General features: G+C 43.8%; 1 protein-coding gene across 1 annotated transcript in view; it reads right to left on the bottom strand.

Annotated features, from left to right (window-relative positions):
• Positions 1–803: 803 nt before the first annotated feature.
• LOC136463286 (protein DETOXIFICATION 16-like) overlaps positions 804–24,282 on the bottom strand; it is a 41,863-nt gene continuing 18,384 nt past the window's right edge. Inside the window, exons 4-8 of the mRNA XM_066462294.1 lie at positions 1,865–2,130; positions 1,660–1,746; positions 1,169–1,583; positions 967–1,053; positions 804–857 (exon numbers count right to left, since the gene is read on the bottom strand). Of these exons, the coding sequence (XP_066318391.1) occupies positions 804–857; positions 967–1,053; positions 1,169–1,583; positions 1,660–1,746; positions 1,865–2,130 (909 nt within the window). The remainder of the gene's footprint in view (positions 858–966; positions 1,054–1,168; positions 1,584–1,659; positions 1,747–1,864; positions 2,131–24,282) is intronic.

Here is a 24,282-nt window from a genome sequence, read left to right as displayed (position 1 = left end):
GTCGATGTCGATGGCGAGCGCGAGGGGCGACAGGGAAACAGAGACACGACTCAAGAGGTGATTTTTTTGTTCGCCGTGGCTCCACGCGGATCGGGCTAAAAAGGCACGGATTTTTTAGCCCAAGCGATATCCAAACTGTAGCGTGGAATGGAGAGGGTGCCCACTCCCATGGACCTTGGCTCCCCCGCGGATGGGGCGGGGATACCGGCGGTATCAGCGTACCCAAAGGAGCCCTAAGTGTGTGGGGGAGCCCTGCTAAGGCTAAATTATTTAACCCAAATATTGGGAAGCGAGATTCCAAAACAGTAAGTTGCCATTTCATTGGCTATTCAGAAAAGTTAAAAGTTTTTCGTTTCTACTGTCCAGAGAGACATACAAAGTTTGTGGAAACAAGACGCGCTGTCTTCCTAGAGGATGAATTGATGAGGGGGAGCATGGTAGCTCAAGAAATTGACCTTGAATAGAAATGGGTGTATGCGCCCACTCTAATGATTCATGAGCTATTTTTCTCACTACTTGCTGTCACTGCACCGATAGTGTCAGATACTGTGGTGCCAGCACATGTTGTTATTCCACCTATGGCAACAATAAATAATGATAAGGAACCTGTTCTTCAGGATCCTATATAATCTATTGCCAAAACTGCTTTAACAGCCACATGGCCATGAGGCCATCGGTAAATTATTCCTTCGACCACACTAGCGTTTCTTGTGCCAATGCCTCTCCCTCTCCTTGAGTGTTGTCGCAACAAGTCTGCATCCCCTTGTCTGCTCCGGGCAATCTCATGTGGCTGGCCGCCATGTCTAATCTAACGGGGAAAGAGCAGAGCTGAACACTCGATCCTTGGCCTTCAGCGCCTGGAGAGTGCAGACCCAACGGCAGGATTCAGATTTCAGAGCAAGACGAAAACATGAAAACGAAACGAAATGCATGCGCGGCTTCGAATCAAAAACTTGTTATGCTTACTTCTTTCTTCCAGTTGGTGCATAGGGTGATGGAGAGCCGCAGGAGCATCTGCACCACCAGGCCGCACATGATGCCCAACCAGAGGCCCTGCTCATTCAGTGTGCAAACCAGCAGCGATAATAAGAACCTCTTCTCAAATCGAAAATTCAAAGAAGCTAGGTGGAGAAACTGTTGAATGAATGGGGGCAGGCAGAGTACGTGCCATTCCTCCTAGACGGCAAACAAAGGCAAACACGAACGCTGAAGGGATGCCGGCGAGGTAGTACGCTGCGAGGTTGATGTATGCGCCAGCCTTTTGGCGGCCACAGCCCCGAACAACGCCTGAAAGCACGCTCTGCAGGCCGTCGAAGACGATGGAGAAGGCGATGAGGGGCATCATCCTGGCGGTGTAGCGAACCACCTCCTCCTCGTTGCTGTAGGCGTACCCCCACAGGTGGCGCACCAGCACCATGACAACCCCTTCCGACACGCCCACCGCCAACGCCAGGAGCACCACCACCCGGGTTGCCAGCCGGGCCGCCCGCGGATGCCCCGCGCCGAGCTCGTTCGACACACGCGTGCTTACGGCACCACCAAGTCCCAGGGGAACCATGAATGCGAAGCTGCTGGTGTTCAAGCTACAAGCAAGGAGAAGAAACCATGAGCAATGGCCGATGAGAAGATCAGATGGGTAATGGATTGGCTTTATATTACCAAATGGACAGCACGGCCGTCTCGAGCTTGGGGTTGGGGAGGAGGCCGGAGAACATCACCAGGAACTCGAAGGACCACCACTTCATGCTGCAGTACAGCACATACAACGGACTGATGATGAGATCATGAGAGGAAGAAGCTAGCACAAGAATGGATGGATCGATTGATGAATCTCACTGAGACACTGACCACTCAAGGTACTCACCAGACCATGACGGCCGACGGCACGGCGAGCTTCAGGAAGTCGGGGACGCCACGGAACGCCTCGGCGGAGAACCCCGTCCAGCTGTACTTGCAGGACGGCGAGAGCCGGACGTAGAGCGCCAGGAAGGAGAGGTTGGCGAGGTACGAGATGGCGTTGGCCAGCACGGCGCCGTTGCTGCCCAGCCCGAGCGCGCGCACCAGCAGCCAGCACACGGCCAGGTGGAACACGGCGGTGGCGCCGGAGCTCAGCATCACGGGCACCACCAGCACGAGTAGAGAAACGACCTTTGAGAAATTCGGCTTTAGTCCCAGTATTTTTCGCGCTCGGAATTAGAGATACCTTTAGTCCCGGTTTATAGCTCTATTCGGGACTAAAGGTCCGTGTCCAACGGCTACTGCGGCAGACTTTTGCTACAGGGAACCTTTAGTCTCGGTTGGAGTTACCAACCGGGACTAAAGGTTAACTTTTACTCCCGGTTGGTCCCTCCAACCGGGATTAAAAGTCTACTCCCGGCTGGAGGCTCCGTCCAGAACTAGAAAGTTACCTTTAGTCCTGATTTCTATCTCCAACCGAGACTAAAGGTCCCCTCCTATATAGCCCTTGTTTCTCCCCGAGTCCGAGCCACTTCAAGCTCAGTGTTCTTGCTTCATCGCCGGCCTCTCTTCTTCCTCATCACCGGTGTATCACAAGATTTCTTCCATTCCTCTATCGATTCTTCGGTTCTAAATGTTACCAACTTTATACTCTCATTTGTCATCAGTAGCTTATTTCATTTTGTGGACTAGATATATGTGGTTTTTTTATGGTAGATTTTTTTATTTGTAAGCCATTTAAGCTCAAAATCACTTTAAAGTTTGCGTATTTGGATGAAGGAAGGTTAAAGTATTTATTCAAAACTAGTATTGAGTTTTCAATTCTAGCATGCATAGCACACTTCATGGTTTAGAGATATAGAGAATTTTAGAGTTTTTTAATTGTATTTGTTTATAAAATGAGAAATTTATATTATATTAAAAATAAGTATAAAGAGTAGATGGCAACTGCTTCTGGGTCCTCGGCCTCTCATCGGGTTCCAAAGCGACTGAGGCCGGACCTTCCTCTCATTGCATGCGGCAAGTGTGAGGAGAAGATTATGATGGAGTACCAGATGAGGAAGAAGTGTCCCAACAAGGACCGTATCTTCTACAAGTGTCCGGATCGCAATGTGAGTTATTTTATCGTATTTGATGATTATGGTTAATTTATACTTATTTTCATGATGATTGTGATTAAAGTTCTAATTTTTTGTTTTAATTTCAGTGGGATGGCACTGGATGTTCAGGCTGGTACTGGGAGGAAGAGTATGTTGAACACGTGCAAAACTCTCTTCCCCAGGCGGCTACGGCGGCTGATGAGGCAGTGATCCTGCGGAAGAAGCCCATAGATGTTGAATAAACGCATGATCTGTCTATTTTAGTTGGGATTGGTCGTGAAATCCTTATACTGCTGAAGTGCATTTTAGCTTTAGTTTTTTTAGTGATAGTTGGGATTGTCTACATTGTAGCGAGACTTTCATAAATTAATATCTTATGTGGTAGCATGCATGTCGTATAGTTAACTAATTATGTTCTAGATTTTAATATGGTATGTATGTCATGTAATGCAGATGAGCCGGCATTGGATGTACACTGCTGATCGCCGCTCCCAAGAGTTCATTGAGGGCGTGTATTCTTTCTTACGTGTGGCCGAGGCAAACAAACGCGATGGTTTCACGTGCTGCCCATGTGCCATATGTAAAAATTTGAAGGAATATGTTAGCTCAAGGAGTCTTTATTCACACTTGTTGAAGTCGGATTTCATGCCAAACTATATTTGTTGCACGAAGCACAGAGAAACCGGGGTTGTAATGGAAGAAGGTGAAGAAGAACAATGGGACGATGATGACATTATTGCTGAATATGGTGCCTTCAATGATACTGCAATGGGGGAAGCTAAAGAAGAGGTAGTGGCAGAAGATGAGCCCACTGATGATCTTGGTCAGGCCATTTGTGATGCACAAAGAGAATACGAAAGTAAAAAGGAGAAGATCAAGTTCGAGCGCATGCTAGAGGATCACAAGAAATTGCTATACTCAACTTGTGATGCGGGACAGAAAAAGTTGGGTACCACACTGGAATTGCTGCAATGGAAGGCAAAGAATGGTGTATCTGACAAGGGATTTGGGGAGTTACTAAAAATCTAAAAGAAGATGCTTTCGAAGGATAACGAATTGCCCATCACTATGTACGAAGCAAAACAGGTAGTCTGCCCTTTGGGATTAGAAATCCAGAAGATACATGCATGTCCTAATGACTGCATCCTCTACCGTGGTGAGGAGTACGAGAAGTTAGATGCTTGCCCGGTATGTCATGCATCGTGGTATAAGATCAGGCGAGATGACCCTAGTGATGTTGAGGGCGAACGTCCCACGAAGAAGATCCCTGCCAAGATTATGTGGTATGCTCATATAATACCACGCTTGAAACGTCTGTTTAGAAACAAAGACCATGCAAAGTTGTTGCGATGGCACAAAGAAGACCGTAAGGTAGACAATATGTTGAGACACCCTGCTGATGGGTCCTAGTAGAGAGCAATCGATAGAGAATTTCCGGAGTTTACAAATGACACAAGAAACTTAAGGTTTGCTTTAAGTACGGATGGTATGAATCCTTTCGGGGAGCAGAGCAGTAGTCATAGCACTTGGCCTGTTACTCTATCCTCCCTGGTTATGCATGGAGCATAAGTTTATTATGATGCCAGTGCTCATCCAAGGCCCAAGGCAATCTGGCAACGACATCGATGTGTACCTGAGGCCACTAGTTGAAGAACTTCTACTTTTGTGGAACAGACCAATTGTACGTGTGTGGGATGAGCACAAATAGGAGCACTTTGACCTGCGAGCATTGTTGTTCGTAACAATCAATGATTAGCCTGCTCTAAGTAATCTTTTAGGACAATCAAACAAGGGATATAATGCATGCATGCACTATTTCGATGACATTAAAGGTATATTCTTGAAAAAATGTTGAAAGGTCGTGTACCTTGGCCATCGTCGATTTCTTCCTATGAATCACCCCCTAAGAAAGAAAGGCAAGCATTTTAAAGGTAAGGCAGACCACCAGACCAAGCCGGGCAACCGAACTGGTGAGGATGTACTCAATATGGTCAAGGATGTGAAAGTAGTATTTGGAAAGGCACATGGCAGCGAACCTGTTCCGAACGACGCCAACGGTCACGCACCTATATGGAAGAAGTCCATATTTTGGGAGCTACCCTATTGGCAAGTCCTAGAGGTCCGTAGCGCGATCGACGTGATGCACCTGACGAAGAATCTTTGTGTGAACCTGCTAGGCTTCATGGGTGTGTATGGGAAGCCTAAGGACATATTTGAAGCACGATAGGACCTGCGGTGTTTGAAAGAACGAGACAACCTACATCCAGAGAAGACAGATGATGGACGCCATTACTTAAGTCCTGCCAGCTACACTCTTAGCAAAGAAAAGAAGGAAAGCATGTTTGAATGCCTAGCAAGCATCAAGGTACCATCTGGATTCTCCTCGAATATAAAGGGTATAATAAATGCACCAGAGAAGAAATTCCTAAACTTAAAGTCCTATGACTGCCACGTGCTCATGACGCAATTGCTTCCAGTTGCATTAAGAGGAATTCTACCTTCAAGTGTACGTCTAGTCACCGTGAAGCTATGTGCATTCCTCAATGCAATTTCTTAGAAGGCAATCGATCCAATGGATCTAGCTAAACTACAGAAGGATGTGGTTCAATGTCTTGTCAGCTTTGAGTTGGTGTTCCCTCCTTCTTTAATATCATGACACACCTCCTAGTTCACCTGGTCAAGGAGATTAGCATTCTCGGTCCTGTGTTCCTGCACAACATGTTCCCCTTTGAGAGGTTCATGGGAGTCCTAAAGAAATATGTTCACAATTGTGCTCGGCCAGAAGGAAGCATTGCCAAGGGCTATGGAACAGAGGAGGTCATTGAGTTTTGTGTTGACATTATTCCTGACCTTGATCCGATTGGTGTTCCTAAATCACAACATGAGGGGAGACTAAGTGGAAAGGGGACACTAGGGAAGAAAACATATATTGGTATGCAGGACAATTATTTTAATAAAGCACACTACACAGTTCTACAAAACTCCTTGGTGAATCTGTATATCGAGACACATAAAGAGTTGCTCCGATCCGAGTTTTTAGGGAAGTCTGAAGCTTGGATTACATGTCAGCACATGGAAATTGTAACACCCCAGGTGTTTGTCTTCCACATTTGCACTTGCATTTCATGAACATGAGCATCATTCATTCATTCATAAGCTTATATCACATGAAACATGATTTCAAAACATTGCAACATGTTGCATATTTCATGTATGTTGTTTCTTGTATGAAATGAAAAGTGTGCAACACTTAAGTGCAACATGTGCAACTCACTTTAGGGAAATATGGTTAGTTAATACTACGCAACAAGATCATGAAACATGTGAAACATGACTATGAAACAATTGTAACATTTCATGTGTTTTTCATTGTTTCAGTACATACGATGCTTGATTCTTGTGTGACCAAGTTGTGGTGTGGCTAATAATTCTCTTAAACAACTTAGTGACACCTAGAATGCCATTTGGAACATTGTTCATATTGGTCATGTTGCCTAAATAGGATTTCAAAAGTGGTTTGACTTGTTTTGACCCCTAAACCCCTTTGGTTTGACTATTTAAAAAGTGTAGCTTAGGATATTTGCATGTCTGAGCAACCTAAAGAAAAGTTGTAGCAAATTTTATAAGGAACCAACTTTGTTTAGGAGACAAGTCATCAAAATGTGCACAACTTGCTCAAAAATGGCCCACAAGTCAGAATTGAAAGCTGATTCAACACTTGAAAATATTTCTAAGTGTTTGTTGCAGTTTCAGTTTCATGAACTCGACTTTGGCTTGATACAACTCTTGATCCATTGAGAATTAGCTTTTGATTTCTCAAGCATTGTTGGAGCCCTATCTTGGCTCTACAACTTTCATGTACATTGCTTCCACTAATTCATCACGGTTTAAGAGATCAAACACTGTCAATCTTGGCTGTCAGGCTGATCATTTTCGCTGAATCAAAGCTACAGTACCTGACCGTTTTCAGACAACCACCGCCGCGTGGCGCCACCTGTCGCCGGCCGTCTAACCGCGCTGCCATGCGCCGTGGACATCCTGGCACGGCCAGCCACGACATGAACCCGCCCATGCGCCTGCCCGACCAGTTCGCCTGTCTATTTTGCATTCCAGTCGCCTCCACCACGCACAGCAACAGAGCCGCAGTAGCTTCGCCATTGCCGACCAAGCCGCGCCATCGCCTAGCTCGCTCGCCGCGGCAAAAACACGTCTGCCAGCTCGTCAATAGCTCCACCATGTTCTCCTCTACCTCCTCCACCTCTCAGCCGAGCCGATTGGGTCTTGGTAAGGGCGCATTGGCCGTTTCCACCATCGCCCGCCATGATGGGGTCTCGCCGAAGTTGGAGCTCTACGTGGCCAACTACCACCGAGGCTTTCCCGTCCTCTTTTCCTTGCTTGGGTAGCACAGTAGTGACCTCCTGAAGCTCATACCGAGCTCGGTTGAGGCAGCCATGGCTTGCCGTCGCTGGCAGCTCGTGCCGGAGCTCTACTGTGCCGCCATCACCGATGACGAGCCCCCTCCGCTAGGTCTTAGGTCTTGCCACTTGCACCAATCAGTTCCTCTCATCACGTAGAGCACGTAGGTGGCCTTGGTGTCGCCGGAGTCCTCGCCATCAATGAGCAAGACCACCGCCGCGCCATCGAACGCCGCCTCCTCTGTTCTATATCGCTGACGAGTGGGGTCGGCTGACACCCGGGTCCCACGCGCCAGTGACTGTTTGTTAAAAAGGATAGTTCAAATTTCTAGTTTTGAATGCTGTTTTGTAAATTTTGTAACTCCAAATGTGTAGATCCAAATGGTGTGATTCAAATTTTGTTAGACTCACAGTGAAGTCTAGTATTTAAGAAAAATATGACATGAGCACATGATGTAGAAATTTTGGAAGAATTAAATAGGAACTTGAAATGTGTTTTTAAATGCATGCAAACTTGTTTAAATCATATCTTGAGTTTCTATGATCCAAAAATTATGAAATGTGGTGGGTAAGCTAGTATTGCTTAGTAGAAGCTCCGGTTAAAATTTGAGAGTCATTGCATGTAGGGTTTTTGAGTTATAGATTTTCCTTTTATCATTAATTGATACTTGTTTGAATTGTTGTAAATTATCTAGGAATCCTATGACTATGAAACTTTGTGGGTAGTATCCTAGTAACTTATGGATGCTAGGAAAAATATGAAATCTGTTGCTTGACACTTTTCACTAAGGTTTCCTAATTATATCATTTTAAGCCATTATGTCCTATCATTTTTGTGTAGGCTGTCACACTTGCTCAAATGGTGTAAAATTTTTATGGTAGTCTACGTAGAGCATGTAGTATCTACTGTAATTTTTGTAGATTTAACAGTGTAGTTTTCATATATGTTTATCATTTCCTCTAATTAATTAAATAAATTAAGAAAGGTATTAAAAGAAATGTTTTGGTGATGAACACCTTACTTTCTGGTGTTCTTGTGATATGTGTAATAAGTGAGTAGAGTTAGTTTTGTCCAATTATTTGTTTACATCATGAGTTAATAATTATGTGTTTGCATTATGTCCCTCGGGATAGATCTGGGGACTTTAGAAAGTTCCCCATGATATTTTGGTTTGCTATGAATGTGATGAATACAAAAGTTGTGGATAATTTATGTATCTAGCTCCTGTCAAAATTTGAGGGCATTTGGCCCAGTAGTTTAGGAACTACAGCTGTTTAAGATTAGGTTCTAGTTTTACGTACTCTCTGTCTTGTGTGGATAGAGTTCTATTGAGTGAGGAATTCGACGTGGTAAAGGTTTGAATCATACTTTGAGGTCTGAAAATGAATGGTAGACAATTTCATAAGCTTTCTAAATTGTCTTGTTGCATGTCATTTGGATTTATAAATCTCCAGTTATAGCTAGTTTACTGTACTACTACATAGTCTTCATTTTGCTGAAATACAAATGCTTGAGTGTATGCTTGTTGCAATGTTCTCGTTGATTGTTTAGGGGTTAGCCTAACTTGAGAATATGCTTAGGTGCAGGTGCTAGGTCATTAACTGAAGATGAGCAATTATACATTAGGTTGTATAAACTTGGTAAGTAAAGTGATTTGAATAGGGCTTAAGTTGGAGTATGCAGACTACAGCGAACATGTGCATTCCCTAAGCATCCCTGACATTCATCATGTGCATCCATGATATTTATCTTGCGCATTCATGCAATAGGTGTGCCGGAGGGAGTGACGTTGCTGGAGTTCGAGGGAGCCAACCAGGAGGAGGAGCCCAAGGTGTAGGAAGCCGACGAAGCAACCGCCGCGGAGGAGTTGCCCAAGTGCCCTGACCACCGTCCTTCCTCTTTCCTAAAAGGCAAGCCCCAGAGCATATTAAGCCTCCCATGTTTTTACAAATACATTGATTATCTTTTATTTGTTGGTGATGCATTAAGTATAGGAATTGGTTGGAACCAATTGTTGCATTATATATATCCCTCCTTGTCTAGATATCGCACTGGAATCCTATTTAAGTTCAGGAACGGGTTAAATGCTTAGCCATGCTTAGTGCGGTAGAAGTCAGGTGATTTCCTGTCACCTGTGAGCTTTAGGATGAGGTGGATCACGGTTGGCTATATTTGCTATCGTGGAAAAGAACCATGTTAATAATGAATTAAGACCGGGTGGAGTCTTGTGTAGGTTTGGACATAGTGACTCCGTCTGAGTCATTTAAGGACCGATACGTTGTACGTCCTTATGTCATGTTGAACGCAGCCTAACACTTAGCTAGCCGGATAAGTCGTTCTGACCGCGAAGCCTAGTAGCTCGACTCAGGCCGGGGACACGAGCAGTGGCGTGCATTCTGGAGGTAGTAAGGATGTGCGGAGAGCCATTGGCATAAGTCTAAGGCGGGTTAGAGTCCCGAACAACCTTGGCAGAGTGGTTCTCTGAGAATGTCGATCTGTTCAGACTCGCGACTCCCGAATCGTACCAAAGGTGACTCGTTTGCGACCCTAACGGGGGAAGGAGGGTTTGTGTTTAGGAATACCCCTCCAGCTGGATAGGAATCAATTTGAATCGCCGTCTCTCCCGGATAGTGAGAACTTGACTGAGCAGCGGCAACGTAGATTTAATTAATTTAATGATATGGTTAAATGGATGATGATGATAAGGTTGCCACAATGAATACCTGATATGGTTATTAATGTTTGCACCCTAATAAAATGATTGCTTAATACAGGTGCTAATATAGAGGACAGGTTAATGGCTAAAAGTCACTGCTAGTTCAGGTTAAGAGTTGATCTTATTACTTATGCTTTTCCATAAAAAGAAAGTGTCAGCCAGATCCACTAAATTAAGCTATGCATAATCCTTGGTGTCATTTGTTTTGGTTTTCGACGGGTAAGTCTAGCTGAGTACATTCTCGTACTCAGGGTTTATTCCCTCTTGTTATAGATGACCTACTATATCAGGGATTCTGTAAGTATTGTCTTCACCCGGTGGGTGATGAAGACTAGATCATGGGCATGATCTCCATTTCTCTTATCTGAATGCTTTTGTGGGATTGTGATCAGTGAACTAGTATTTGTATTGAACTTGGGTGTGTAAGTCAAACTATTTTCTTCTGCATGTTTTACAAGAAGCTTAAATTTTATGTAGGGATATATATCTGGGGATGTATATATGGAGAGTATCTTAGTTACTACTTGTGTAATTAGCATTATATCTTGTTGGGTTGGGCTGCAATGAAGTTTTCTGTAGGTACGCTAACAACGCACCATGTAGATCGACTAGTTACCGCTAATTGAGAGAACGTATGCATGCCACCGTATATTCTGCTAAAGCTTAAATTTTCTTAGGTTTGTGAGGACGTACGAAACGAGCATGCATCATATTCACTCATGTCATTTATATTGCATTATTCCCTTCCTTATAATTGCTTATCCCAAGTATTAAGTGCAAACTCTCAGCAAAATAATCCTCTCACGTGAATTGCATCCCCTTTTGATACAGATGGCCATGCCCGTGTTTCCTACTGGTAGCAGCACCTTTTTGGACCAGTTCAGTACTCCCACTTTGCTCTAGAGGGTGCTTAGTTCAGTTGGGTACCCGGAGGCACCCAGCTACATGTGGAGGCAGGCGGTACCATTGGGAGATGTACCATGGTACGTCATGACCTTTATAGTGCCGCAAAACCCCACAAGACCATTGTGGCATGGGTGGAGCATTGAGACTAATGGGCAAAGCCCATGGGAAGCCGCTTAGGTTGCTGCCCTTGATGTGCTGATGGATATAGCACAGAGGTTCGGGGATGAGTTAGTGGGTGGACTAGCTTCATCCATTCCCCGAGTGTCTCCTACTAAGGCTGAGTGGACTCAGGACGTTGGCCAGGCCTTGGTTCGAGGCCATGGCAAACGTGTGCAGAGTGACAACGCTAGAATGAGTGCTATGATGGCGGTCTTGAAGCTTTGTCGAGTCAGGCAAAACACCCTTTCTAGTGCGCTAGATGAAGCTGGCAAGGCAATGGCAGCCTAGCACAAGTTCAGGTTGCGTGCCCGCAAGTATCACCGCAGGGCGGATGCATGTGGAAGAGCTCAGCAAGAAGTTGAGGAGATTCGCGGTATTGCAAATTACCACCTACAACAGTGGGGTCAAACCACACGCAAGAGAGACGAGCTTCATAACCAGCTAATGAACCTCACTATTGAGAGAGATGAGGCTGCACAAGAAATGGATCGTGTGACCCATCACAGGGATGCAGCTTTAGAGTTAGCTGAAGAAAGACGTTGGGGTTGGATTTTGGCTAACCACAACGCCTTTCAAAGGGAGCAAGCACTCCAAGAACAGCTTGAAGAGCTTCAGGTTGAGCACCATGAACTACACAACCATCTATTTCCTATTCCTCGCCCCATACCAAGGTATCCAAATGTGGGTGAACCTCAAGTGATTGAGGCCGATGACGAAGAAGAGGACGTGCAGATGGATGACAATGCAGCTGAGCCTGCAGATGAAGAAGAAGAGGAAGACCCCAAAGAAGTCCAAGGTGTCTCCTATGTGGACAGTGATCACTTTGACGAGTAGTTCGTTAGCAAGCCTCACTGGTTTGAGCCTTTGTAGTCATTGATGTAATGAACTTAAGTACAATGACTAATGTTGGATGTACCTTTTAAATTCGAACTCGGCATGTAATGTACTTTAATTCGCTCCCTTCGGAATGCGTATTGTAATGGTTAAGTTTGAAACTTGTCATGTTGAAATGCACTGCGTATGGCGCTAGTAATCCCATTGATGATGTGGTGATTGGAGAATGAATTATTGCCTCTGTTTATTGTATGAAGTTTTCATTCTCGTCAGTAAATTCAGTTTGGCATAATTACGTTGTTCCTCTCCAATGTGCTAACATCATCAATAATTACTGGTTGCGCATTGTTGCAGATGCCTCGTACTCGTTCCACTAGTGCGGGTGATGATGATGATCTTCTACCGCCACCACCACCCACACCAACAGAATTAATAGCAATGCTTGCAGAAGGACAGCGCACTATGGCCGAGGCCCTCCGTACAATTGCGAATTGGGATGGCCATGGCCCATGCTAAGGACCAGAACCAAATCAATACAGTGATTTCAAGGATTTCCTTGACATGAAACCCCCGATCTTCAAGGAGGCTGAGGAGCCTCTACAAGCTGATGAGTGGTTGAATACTCTCGAGCAGAAGTTCCGTCTGCTCCGCTTGACTGAGGTGCTGAAGACTGAGTACGCATCTCACCAACTACATGGGCCAGCTGGCATTTGGTGGAGTCATTATCGGTCCACTATGCCCGCTAATGCCCAAATCACTTGGGATCAGTTCAAGTCTGCTTTCAGGGGAAATTACATTCCTCCTGGTCTCATGGCGATCAAACATACAGAGTTCATGAAGCTGACCCAGGGGAACAAGAGCTTGAATGAATACCTGCAGGCTTTCAACAACCTTGCAAGGTATGCTACCTAGTTTGTGGACACTGATGCCAAAAAGATTGCTAGTTTCAAGCGGGGACTTAGCCCCAAATTGATGAAGACCATGGGAAATTGCAAGTGTGCTCTTTTTAATGAGTTTGTGAGTGATGCCTTATCGCAAGAGAACAACAATGCTGTGTATGCGGCTTCGAAAAGTCGTAAGAGGGCCTATGAGGCGGGCGCCTCACAATCCAAGGCTCCAGTCACACAGAGGGCTCCATTCTATCCTCCAGCGTCAGCCGCTAAGTTTCACCCACCGTAGAAGAAGAATCCCACCAAGACTGGGTTTCACAAGGTGTTTATAGTTGCTCTTCCCAAGGGCATTACCAGTCAGGGCAGTTCCAAGGCTCCTCCAAGCAACATGCCATGCTGGAACTACAACAAGACAGGTCACTGGGCAAGGGAGTGCCCTTACCCTAAGAAGAATAACTACCAAGGTGGCCGTCAGGGGTAGGTGAACCACACTAATATTACTGAGATTCCTTTAGGAGAGGTAGTGACTGCTGGTAAGTTTCTAATTGATCAACACCCTGTAGTTGTACTATTTGATTCAGGTGCCTCACATTCCTTTATTAGTCCAGTATTTACATCCAAGTTTATACATAAAACATACACTGTTGAGGGTGAGTGTTATTGTATTAGGGCTGCCAGTGGTATTATCCCAACCAAGCTGGTAGTTGGAGACGTATAATTTGAGATAGAGGGGCGAAGTTATCAGGTTGATCTGGTAGTTTTACCGGGGCTAGGTATCGATGTGATATTGGGAATGAATTGGATGAGCCGTCATGGAGTGCTTATTGATACATCGACTAGGGTAGTCATGCTCAGAGATCCTGGTAATCAAGAGGGTTTTCTAGTACAGTTACCCTGAGACATCAATCTTTCTTGCACAACCAATGCGGTGCAAGCAAAGTCTCTAGCAGATATCCCTGTCGTATGTGACTTTCCAGATGTTTTCCCGATGATTTGCCTGGATTGCCCCTAGATCGAGAAGTGGAGTTCAAGATAGAGTTGCTTCCTGGTACAACGCCCATCTCTAGAAGGCCATATAGAATGCCTCCCAATGAACTAGCCGCACTTAAGACCCAGTTGAATGAACTTCTAAAGAAAGGCCTTATCCATCCTAGTTCATCTCCGTGGGGTTGCCCAGCTATCTTTGTGAAGAAGAAGGATTAATCCCTATGCATGTGTGTAGATTATAGACCCTTGAATGCAGTTACAATCAAGAATAAGTACCCTCCGCCACGCATAGATATTTTATTTGATCAGTTGTCTAAAGCCAAAGTCTTTTCCAAGATTGATTTGAGATCTGGTTATCATCAAATCAAAATTCGGCCTGAGGATGTCCCAAAAACTGCATTCTCTACAAGATATGGTATGTATGAGTACCTTATTATGTCTTTTGGATTGACCAATGCCCCCGCACATTTTATGTATCTGATGAATTCGGTGTTTATGCCCGAGTTGGACAAATTTGTGGTGGTATTTATAGATGATATCCTGGTCTATTCTGAGAATGAAGAAGATCATTGAACATTTGCAGGTGGTTCTCACTAGATTGCGGGAACACCAGCTGTATGCAAAGTTCAGCAAATGTGAATTTTGGCTTCGTGAGGTACCCTTTCTTGGACACGTGTTGTCCGATTGTGGAATTATGGTTGATCCCACCAAGGTGCAAGAAGTGTTGAACTAGAAGGCTCCAATCTTGGTGCACAAGGTTCAGAGTTTTCTGTGGTTGGCTGGCTATTATCGTCGCTTCATCCTGGATTTCTCTAAAATAGCCAAGCCTATGACTCGGTTGCTGCAAAAAGATATGAAGTTTGTCTGGACTCCTGAATGTGATGTAGCTTTCCACACCCTATGAACTCTTCTAATGTCGGCTCTAGTTTTGGCACAACCGGATATCAAGAAACCTTTTGATGTGTTCTGTGATGCATCAAGTATTGGGTTAGGAGGTGTTCTTATGCAAGAGGGTAGAGTCATTGCTTATACCTCTCGCCAACTTCGGAAGCATGAAGTGAATTATCCAACGCATGACTTGGAACTTGCTGCTGTTGTTCATGCTTTGAAGGCCTGGAGACATTATTTGCTTGGCAATGTGTGCAACATCTACACTGATCATAAAAGTCTCAAGTACATCTTCACTCAACCAGAGTTGAATATGCATCATATGCATCAGAGAAGATGGCTTGAGTTGATCAAGGATTATAACCTCTAAGTGCACTATCACCCTGGCAAGGCAAACATCATGGCGGATGCCTTAAGCAGGAAGTCTCATTGCCACTCCTTGGTTGAAAGTGACATCCATTTGTCAAAGCTCCTTCATCCTGCAGTCCTTTACAACATCACTATCAGTTGTACTCTACAGAGTTGAATTATCGAGCTACAGAAGACAGATGCAGGTGTGTTTCACATCAAACACAAGATGAAAGAGCAAGAAACCAAACATTTTTGAGTAGATGAGGATGGCGTGTTATGGTTCAAGGATAGGTTGGTGGTTCCGAAGGATAGAGAGCTTAGAAATCAAATCATATTCGAAGCCCATTCCTCTAAATTATCTATTCATCTTGGTAGTAGCAAAATGTATCATGATTTGAAGCCTCACTTTTGGTGGACCAAAATGAAGAAAGAGATAGCCGCTTATGTGGCTAGGTGTGACACTTGTTGTCGAGTCAAGGCTGTGCACATGAAAGCTGGATTACTTCAGCCACTCTCTATTCTAGGTTGGAAATGGGAGGATATCAGTATGGATTTTATAGTTGGACTTTCCACTACTCAGAGGAATTTTAACTCCATTTGGGTGATTGTAGACCGACTGAACAAGTCTGCACACTTCATTCCTATCCGCATAGATTTCCATCCAACTAACTATGCGGAGTTGTACTTCAATTAGATAGTCTGACTTCATGGGATCCCTCATACTATTGTCTCGAATAGAGGACCACAGTTCCCTGCTCGCTTTTGGGAGCACTTACATGGATTATTAGGAACTAAGCTAGTAAGAAGTTCTGCCTATCATCCGCAAACCAATGGGCAAACTGAATCAGTGAATCAAATCTTAGAAGATATGTTGAGAGCATGTGTCATCTCGGCTAAGGGCTCATGGGAAAAATGGTTGCCCCTAGCTAAATTCTCGTACAATAACAGTTATCAAGAGAGTATCAAGATGGCACCATTTGAAGCTTTGTATGGCCGAAAGTGTAGAACCCCGTTGAACTAGGTAGAAGCCAGTGAAAGGAGATATTATGGAATTGATTTTGTTCAAGAAGCCAAAGAACAAGTCCGTACTATCCAAACCCACATGGCCGTAGCTCAAGCTAGGCAGAAAAGTTATGCTGATCGACGTAGAAAACCGATTGAGTTTGAAGTTGGAGACTTTGTTTATCTGAAAGTCTCACCTATGAAGAGTGTCCAACGCTTTGGTGTGAAGCGAAAGCTTGCTCCGAGATATGTTGGTCCGTTTGAAATCATTGGACAAAGTGGTAAGGTGGCGTACAAGATTCAATTACCTCCTGAGATGACTGCTATCTTCAATGTCTTTCATGTATCCCAATTGAAGAAATGTCTTTGCGTCCCTGAAGAGAGAGTTCCATTGGGGGATATCGAGTTAAAATCTGATTTGACCTTTGAAGAAAAGCCGGTCTGAGTGATTGACACTCATGAGCGAGTGACTCGGAGTTGGGTGGTCAAGTTTTACAAAGTCATGTGGAGTAATCAGGGTAGTGAACGTGATGCAACGTGGGAAAGGGAAGATTATTTGAGGGATGGTTATAAGGAATTCTATCAATAATGGTATACTTTTCAAATCTCGGGATAAGATTTTTATAAGGGGGGAGGGCTGTAATACCCTAGGTGTTTGGCTTCCACATTTGCACTTGCATTTCATGAACATGAGCATCATTCATTCATTCATAAGCTTATATCACATGAAACATGATTTCAAAACATTGCAACATGTTGCATATTTCATGTGTGTTGTTTCTTGTATGAAATGAAAAGTGTGCAACACTTAAGTGCAACATGTGCAACTCACTTTAGGGAAATATGGTTAGTTAATACTATGCAACAAGATCATGAAACATGTGAAACATGACTATGAAACAATTGTAACATTTCATGTGTTTTTCATTGTTTTAGTACATACGATGCTTGATTCTTGTGTGACCAAGGAGTGGTGTGGCTAATAATTCTCTTAAACAACTTAGTGACACCTAGAATGCCATTTGGAACATTGTTCATATTGGTCATGTTGCCTAAATAGGATTTCAAAAGTGGTTTGACTTGTTTTGACCCCTAAACCCCTTTGGTTTGACTGTTTAAAAAGTGTAGCTTAGGATGTTTGCATGTCTAAGCAACCTAAAGCAAAGTTGTAGAAAATTTTATAAGGAACAAACTTTGTTTAGGAGCCAAGTCATGAAAATGTGCACAACATGCTCAAAAATGGCCCACAAGTAAGAATTGAAAGCTGATTCAACACTTGAAAATATTTCTAAGTGTTTGTTGCAGTTTTAGTTTCATGAACTCGACTTTGGCTTGATACAACTCTTGATCCATTGAGAATTAGCTGTTGATTTCTCAAGCATTGTTGGAGCCCTATCTTGGCTCTACAACTTTCATGTACAATGCTTCCACTAATTCGTCACGGTTTAAGAGATCAAATGCTGTCAATCTTGGCTGTCAGGCTGATCGTTTTCGCTGAATCAAAGCTACAGTACTTGACCGTTTTTAGACAACCACCACCGCGTGGCGCCACCCGTCGCCGGCTGTTTGACCGCGCTGCCACGCGCCGTGGACATCCTGGCACGGCCGGCCACGACATGAACCCGCCCGCGCGCCTGCCCGACCAGTTTGCCTGTCTATTTTGCGTTCCAGTCGCCTCCACCGCGCGCAGCAACAGAGCCGCAGCAGCTCCGCCATTGCCGACCAAGCCACGCCATCGACAAGCTCACTCGCCGCCGCAAAAACACGTCTGCCAGCTCGTCAATAGCTCCACCATGTTCTCCTCTACCTCCTCCACCTCTTAGCTGAGCCGATTGGGTCTTGGTAAGGGCGCATTGGCCGTTTCCACCACCGCCTGCCATGACGGGGTCTCGTCGGAGTTGGAGCTCTATGCGGCCAACTACCACCGAGGCTTTCCTGTCCTCTTTTCCTTGCTTGGGTAGCATAGTAGTGACCTCCTGAAGCTCATACCGAGCTCGGTTGAGGCAGCCATGGCTTGCCGTCGCCGGCAGCTCACGCCGGAGCTCTACCGTGCCGCCATCACCGATGACGAGCCCCCTCCGCTAGGTCTTAGGTCTTGCCACTTGCACCAATCAGTTCCTCTCATCACATAGAGCACGTAGGTGGCCTTGGTGTCGCCGGAGTCCTCGCCGTCGACGAGCAAGACCACCGCCACGCCATCGAACGCTGCCGCCTCTGTTCTGTATCGCTGACAAGTGGGGTCGGCTGACACCCGGGTCCCACGCGTCAGTGACTGTTTGTTCAAAAGGATAGTTCAAATTTTCAGTTTTGAATGCTGTTTTGTAAATTTTGTAACTCCAAATGTGTAGATCCAAATGGTGTGATTCGAATTTTGTTAGACTCACAGTGAAGTCTAGTATTTAAGAAAAATATGACATGAGCACATGATGTAGAAATTTTGGAAGAATTAAATAGGAACTTGAAATGTGTTTTAAATGCATGCAAACTTGTTTAAATCATATCTTGAGTTTCTGTGATCCAAAAATTATGAAATGTGGTGGGTAAGCTAGTCTTGCTTAGTAGAAGCTCTGGTTAAAATTTGAGAGTCATTGCATGTAGGGTTTTTGAGTTATAGATTTTTCTTTTATCATTAATTGATACTTGTGTGAATTTTTGTAAATTATCTAGGAATCCTCTGACCATGAAACTTTGTGGGTAGTATCCTAGTACCATATGGATGCTAGGAAAAATATGAAATCTGTTGCTTGACACTTTTCACTAAGGTTTCCTAATTATGTCATTTTAAGCCATTATGTCCTATCATTTTTGTGTAGGCTGTCATACTTGCTCAAATGGTGTGAAATTTTTATGATAGTCTACTTAGAGCATGTAGTATCTACTGTAATTTTTGTAGATTTAATGGTGTAGTTTTCATATATGTTTACCATTTCCTCTAATTAATTAAATAAATTAAGAAAGGTATTAAAAGAAATGTTTTGGTGATGAACACCTTACTTTCTGGTGTTCTTATGATATATGTAATAAGTGAGTAGAGTTAGTTTTGTCCAATTATTTGTTTACATCATGAGTTAATAATTATGTGTTTGCATTATGTCCCTCGGGACAGATCTGGGGACTTTAGAAAGTTCCCCATGGTATTTTGGTTTGCTATGAATGTGATGAATACAAAAGTTGTGGATAATTTATGTATCTAGCTCCTATCAAAGTTTGAGGGCATTTGGCCTAGTAGTTTAGGAACTACAGCTGTTTAAGATTAGGTTCCAGTTTTACCTACTCTCTGTCTTGTGTGGACAGAGTTCTGTTGAGTGAGGAATTCGACCTGGTAAAGATTTGAATCATACTTTGAGGTCTGAAAATGAATGGTAGACAATTTCATAAGATTTCCAAATTGTTTTGTTGCATGTTATTTGGATTTATAAATCTCCAGTTATGGCTAGTTTACTGTACCACTACATAGTCTTCGTTTTGCTGAAATAGAAATGCTTGAGTGTATGCTTATTGCAATGTTCTCGTTGATTGTTTAGGGGTTAGCCTAACTTGAGAATATGCTTAGGTGCAGGTGCTAGGTCATTAACTAAAGATGAGCAATTATACATTAGGTTGTATAAACTTGGTAAGTAAAGTGATTTGAATAGGGCTTAAGTTGGAGTATGCAGACTACAGCGAACATGTGCATTCCCCGAGCATCCCTGACATTCGTCATGTGCATCCATGATATTTATCTTGCGCATTCATGCAATAGGTGTGCCGGAGGGAGTGACGTTGCTAGAGTTCGAGGGAGCCAACCAGGAGGAGGAGCCCAAGGTGCAGGAAGCCGATGAAGCAGCCGCCGTGGAGGAGTTGCCCGAGTGCCCTGACCACCGTCCTTCCTCTTTCCTGAAAGGCAAGCCCCAGAGCATATTAAGCCTCCTATGTTTTTCCAAATACATTGAGTATCTTTTATTTGTTGGTGATGCATTAAGTATAGGAATTGGTTGGAACCAATTGTTGCATTATATATATCTCTCCTTGTCCAGATATCGCACTAGAATCCTATTTAAGTTTAGGAATAGGTTAAATGCTTAGCCATGCTTAGTGCGGTAGAAGTCAGGTGATTTCATGTCACCTGCAAGCTTTAGGATGAGGTGGATCACGGTTGGCTATATTTGCTATCGTGGAAAAGAACCATGTTAATAATGAATTAAGACCGAGCGGAGTCTTGTGTAGGTTTGGACATAGTGACTCCGTCTGAGTCGTTTAAAGACCGATACGCTGTACGTCCTTATGTCATGTTGAATGTAACACCCTAGGTGTTTGTCACCAGTGAAACAATGAGTTTGAGCTCAAACATGGCAAGTTAGGTGGCGATGAATATGTGAAAGCCGAATCTATTAACAGGAGCCCAACCTAAGCTTGGATTTCACCTTTGCTCACCTATAGACCCTTTTCAAGATATATGCTTGGGTGGTGTGTTTGGGATATATTCATGTGTCGCACATCAATACCCATCTATATTGGGCACTGGAAAAGTTTCATGAAGTTTGGATTTAAAAAGTCACATGAAATGATAAGTTATATCCTTGTTGGAATGGTTTTACTAAGTGCTTGAATTGCACTATTAAGCGAATGGAAATATAGGTCATCAACCAAACCTTGCAACCTTGCCAAAATGACTCTAGATGAACTCTACAACAAAAGTCATGAAAGGTTCATGTTGAGCAAATGCCAAGAAAATGTCTCAATTGGACTAAAACCATAGTTTAAAGCTTTATCATGATGCCACTCTAATCATAGTGGAACCTGGTCTTATTTACCAAATATGATGTTGCGCCTTAAATAAAAGTTGTAGACCATATCACGGGGAACAAACTTTGTTTAATGTCCAAGAGCTAATTCTGAACCTAGCTTGGTCAAATCAAGCTCACAAAATTGAATCCAGTACTGTTTTGAAGCTTCAAAAATTGGCTAAGTCTGGAATGACTGAAATTCGTGATTTCCGTTTCCATGTACCTGCCTTTGGTGATTTTTAGTTTGCAAACCGTGTCGAACTTGGCCAAACTTATTTAAGCAAAGTTGTCGTCCTCATGTAGCTCTACGACACCGTGCAATTGGTTTGGTTTTTCGTCACTCCGTTTATGAGTTAGAAGAGGGTGAAGAATGCAGTTTCAGTCGACTTGAAACTGAAACTCAGGATTCAGTTTCAGGTAGCCTACTTTGTAGCCTTTTATCTCTCAAAATAGGCCGAATCAATCCTAGGTCCCTTAATCAAAGTTGTTGTACTCATGTAGCTCTATCATACGGTCTAATTGGTTGATCAAATTACTAATCGTTTCGAGAGATATGGAGGGGAGAAAATCGAACTTCAGTCGTAAGTTTGAGGTGGTATTACATTTTTGAATCTTCAGAACAGAAGCATGGCCGACCGGCCGCAGTGCTTCTCCGCCGCGTGGCCCGACGCTCTCTCGCATGCCCACCACGTCGCCGCGCACGTCGATTTAGAGAGCCCGAGCTTCATTCACTCGCCCCTCTGCCTCCCTTGTTGTCTCCGGCTCGCTCTCCACTCGCTCTCTCGCTCTCCAGCCGCTCGCAGTCGCCACTTGCCAGCCATGGCAAACAGCCGCGCGCCCGCAGGCGCTGTGCGGCCAGGCGGCCAGGGGCAGCCGCGGCCCTAGCTACGGCCGTCCGTGGGTGTGCCTCGCCACCTCGACGCAGCCGTGACTCCTCCCCGCTGCCACCGGCCGTTTCCGTCACCATGGCCGCCACCACCGGAGCCACAGTTCGCCGCAGGCTCCTGTGCTCGTGGTCAGGCCACCATGGGCAAGCTTCTGCCGAGCGGAGCAGCCCTACGAGTGCGCGCGGACCTCCCGGTGCTCCGCCGCCGCTCCACCATCGCCGAAGAGCCCCCTACGACCGTCACCGACGAGCCACAGTGCCTCCTCTGCTTCCTAATCCTATCAGGGACTGTTTACTAGAATTCGACGTAAGTCAGGGGCCTAGCTGCAATGTCATTGACTCAAGTGAATAGTGCTTCCGAGGACTTATTTGTTGTAAATCGGGTAAAACTTTGAAACTTCATAGTAAATCATAGGAAATTCGTAAATTAGCAAATGAGGACTTTTTGGAATCCTTGTGAAATTCTCTATGCACTAGATCTATAATATGTCAGGTTTTAGTTTAAAGTTGTAGCTGTAAAAATGGATTTGTGCAGTTAGGGTTTGAATGCTAGTCTTATTTGTTTTTTTTTATAACTGCAGTTGTTGTGCTCAAATAATTGTGAAATTTTTGTGGAGTGCTAATAAGATGATTGTTGTTGTCTGGTAAAAAGTTCATGAGTTTAGGATTTATATTTTTAGAGTTATAAAAATAACAAATGACATATACTGCTTTGCTTCTATTCTGGACAGTTCTGCATGTATGCATTGTTTGGCTCAGTTAAGTTATGAATCATGCCTTGTTGATAATAAATGAGTTGTAGTAATTTTCATAAGCTTTTCAAAAAGCTAAAGAGCACAATTTTTGGTTAAGTATGTGTTTAGCTATAGTTGTTTAAAGTACTGTGGCAGTTTCTGCCCAAACCCAGACAGGGTTGCATTGTGTGCCATGTGTGACCCTGTTAGTAGCAGAATTAGTTCTAGATGTTTGTAGCAAAGTTGTTCACAATTTGTTAACCTTTCCAAAAATTCCAGAACCATAATTATTGGACATGTGGAACTCAACTTATAGCTGTTTAAAGTAGCATATCAGTTTCTGTTCATGTTTTGGATAGAGACGTCTTCCTTGGTTTAATTGACCTTGTTAACTATGAAATCATCTTAAGATGATAATAAGAAAGTTGTAGGTAACTTTATAAGCTTTCCATAAAGTTAAGAATCCTATTTGTTAGAGGTCTAGAACTCCATTTATGCTTCTCTAAAGTTCCTATAAGTTTTCTATCCATAGCTGTGCCTCTGCTGTTTAGGCTGCTGGTGCAAGTGTTACTTGTGCAACTAGTTTCATGGTGTAAATGATGTTTACTGTAGTTTTGGTAAATACAAAAGTCGTAGATGATTATCTTATCTTGCTTGTGTTAAATTTTCATGATCCTAGGTCTGATAGTTTAGGAGTTGCATGCTTAACAAGTCTACTGTTAGATTTTGATTACATTCTGCGCAGACTTAAAAGATTGGCATATTTGGTCATGATAACTTGGGAATCATGCTGAGATGATTGAAGATGAAATGTAGATAATTTCCTAAGCTTTCCAGAATGTCTTGTCTCATATCATTGGATTTATAAAACTCTAGATATGATTGATTTATAAAGCTGCTGTTTGCAAGTCCAGAAATTGGCATATTCCGGTTATAGTTGTTGCTTCACCTTGACTTGCTTTGCATGTTGCTAGGTGTGGTTCACGTCCTTGGTAATTAAGTTAGATACACCTGAGATCTTGTGAGACTTATGTGCCATGTATAATATTCTTTGTTATCTTAGCATGATAGATTGGGTGATGTTAAGTTAAGCATCGCAAAGTACTTAAGTGTGTTTAGTGTAAACGATGCTTGTCTTGCTTGCTATTTGTGATGCGTCTCATGGTACTATTCTTCATATTCATGCACTTGCATCTTGCATCTCATCTAGGTACGCTAGATGCACCACGTGAAGGACGAGATGTTGGAGCCAAACCCGAAGATGGTGTTGGTGGATCCATCCCGAGGATGGAAGGACCCTGGAGTGCATGCCTAGAGTGGAGACGTCGTCAAGACGGAGCAAGCTAACTGAACTGACTTGTGTCGGATCCCAGGCAAGCCCCGGAGCATTATAAGTCTCCCAGTAATTTACAAATGTTTACTACGTATTTATGATTGATGCATTAGGTTATAAGAGTTGAATGAAACCACTTGATGCATGTACATTCCTTGTCCAGATATTACACCTTTAACCGGTATAGGTCCAGGATCGAATATATGCTTAGCCATGCTTAGACCGGTAGAAGTCGGGTGATGTCCTGTCACCTGCGAGATATAGGTGGATACCGGAGCACGGTTGGCTATATCTGCTATCGTGGAAAAGAACCATGGGTTGAAAAGTAAATCAAGGTCGGGCGGAGTCGATGGTAGGT

Source organism: Miscanthus floridulus, chromosome 7 (genome assembly GCF_019320115.1).
Source record: "Miscanthus floridulus cultivar M001 chromosome 7, ASM1932011v1, whole genome shotgun sequence".
In the NCBI taxonomy this organism is placed as follows: Eukaryota; Viridiplantae; Streptophyta; class Magnoliopsida; order Poales; family Poaceae; genus Miscanthus; species Miscanthus floridulus.
This window is presented reverse-complemented; position numbering and strand designations above follow the sequence as displayed.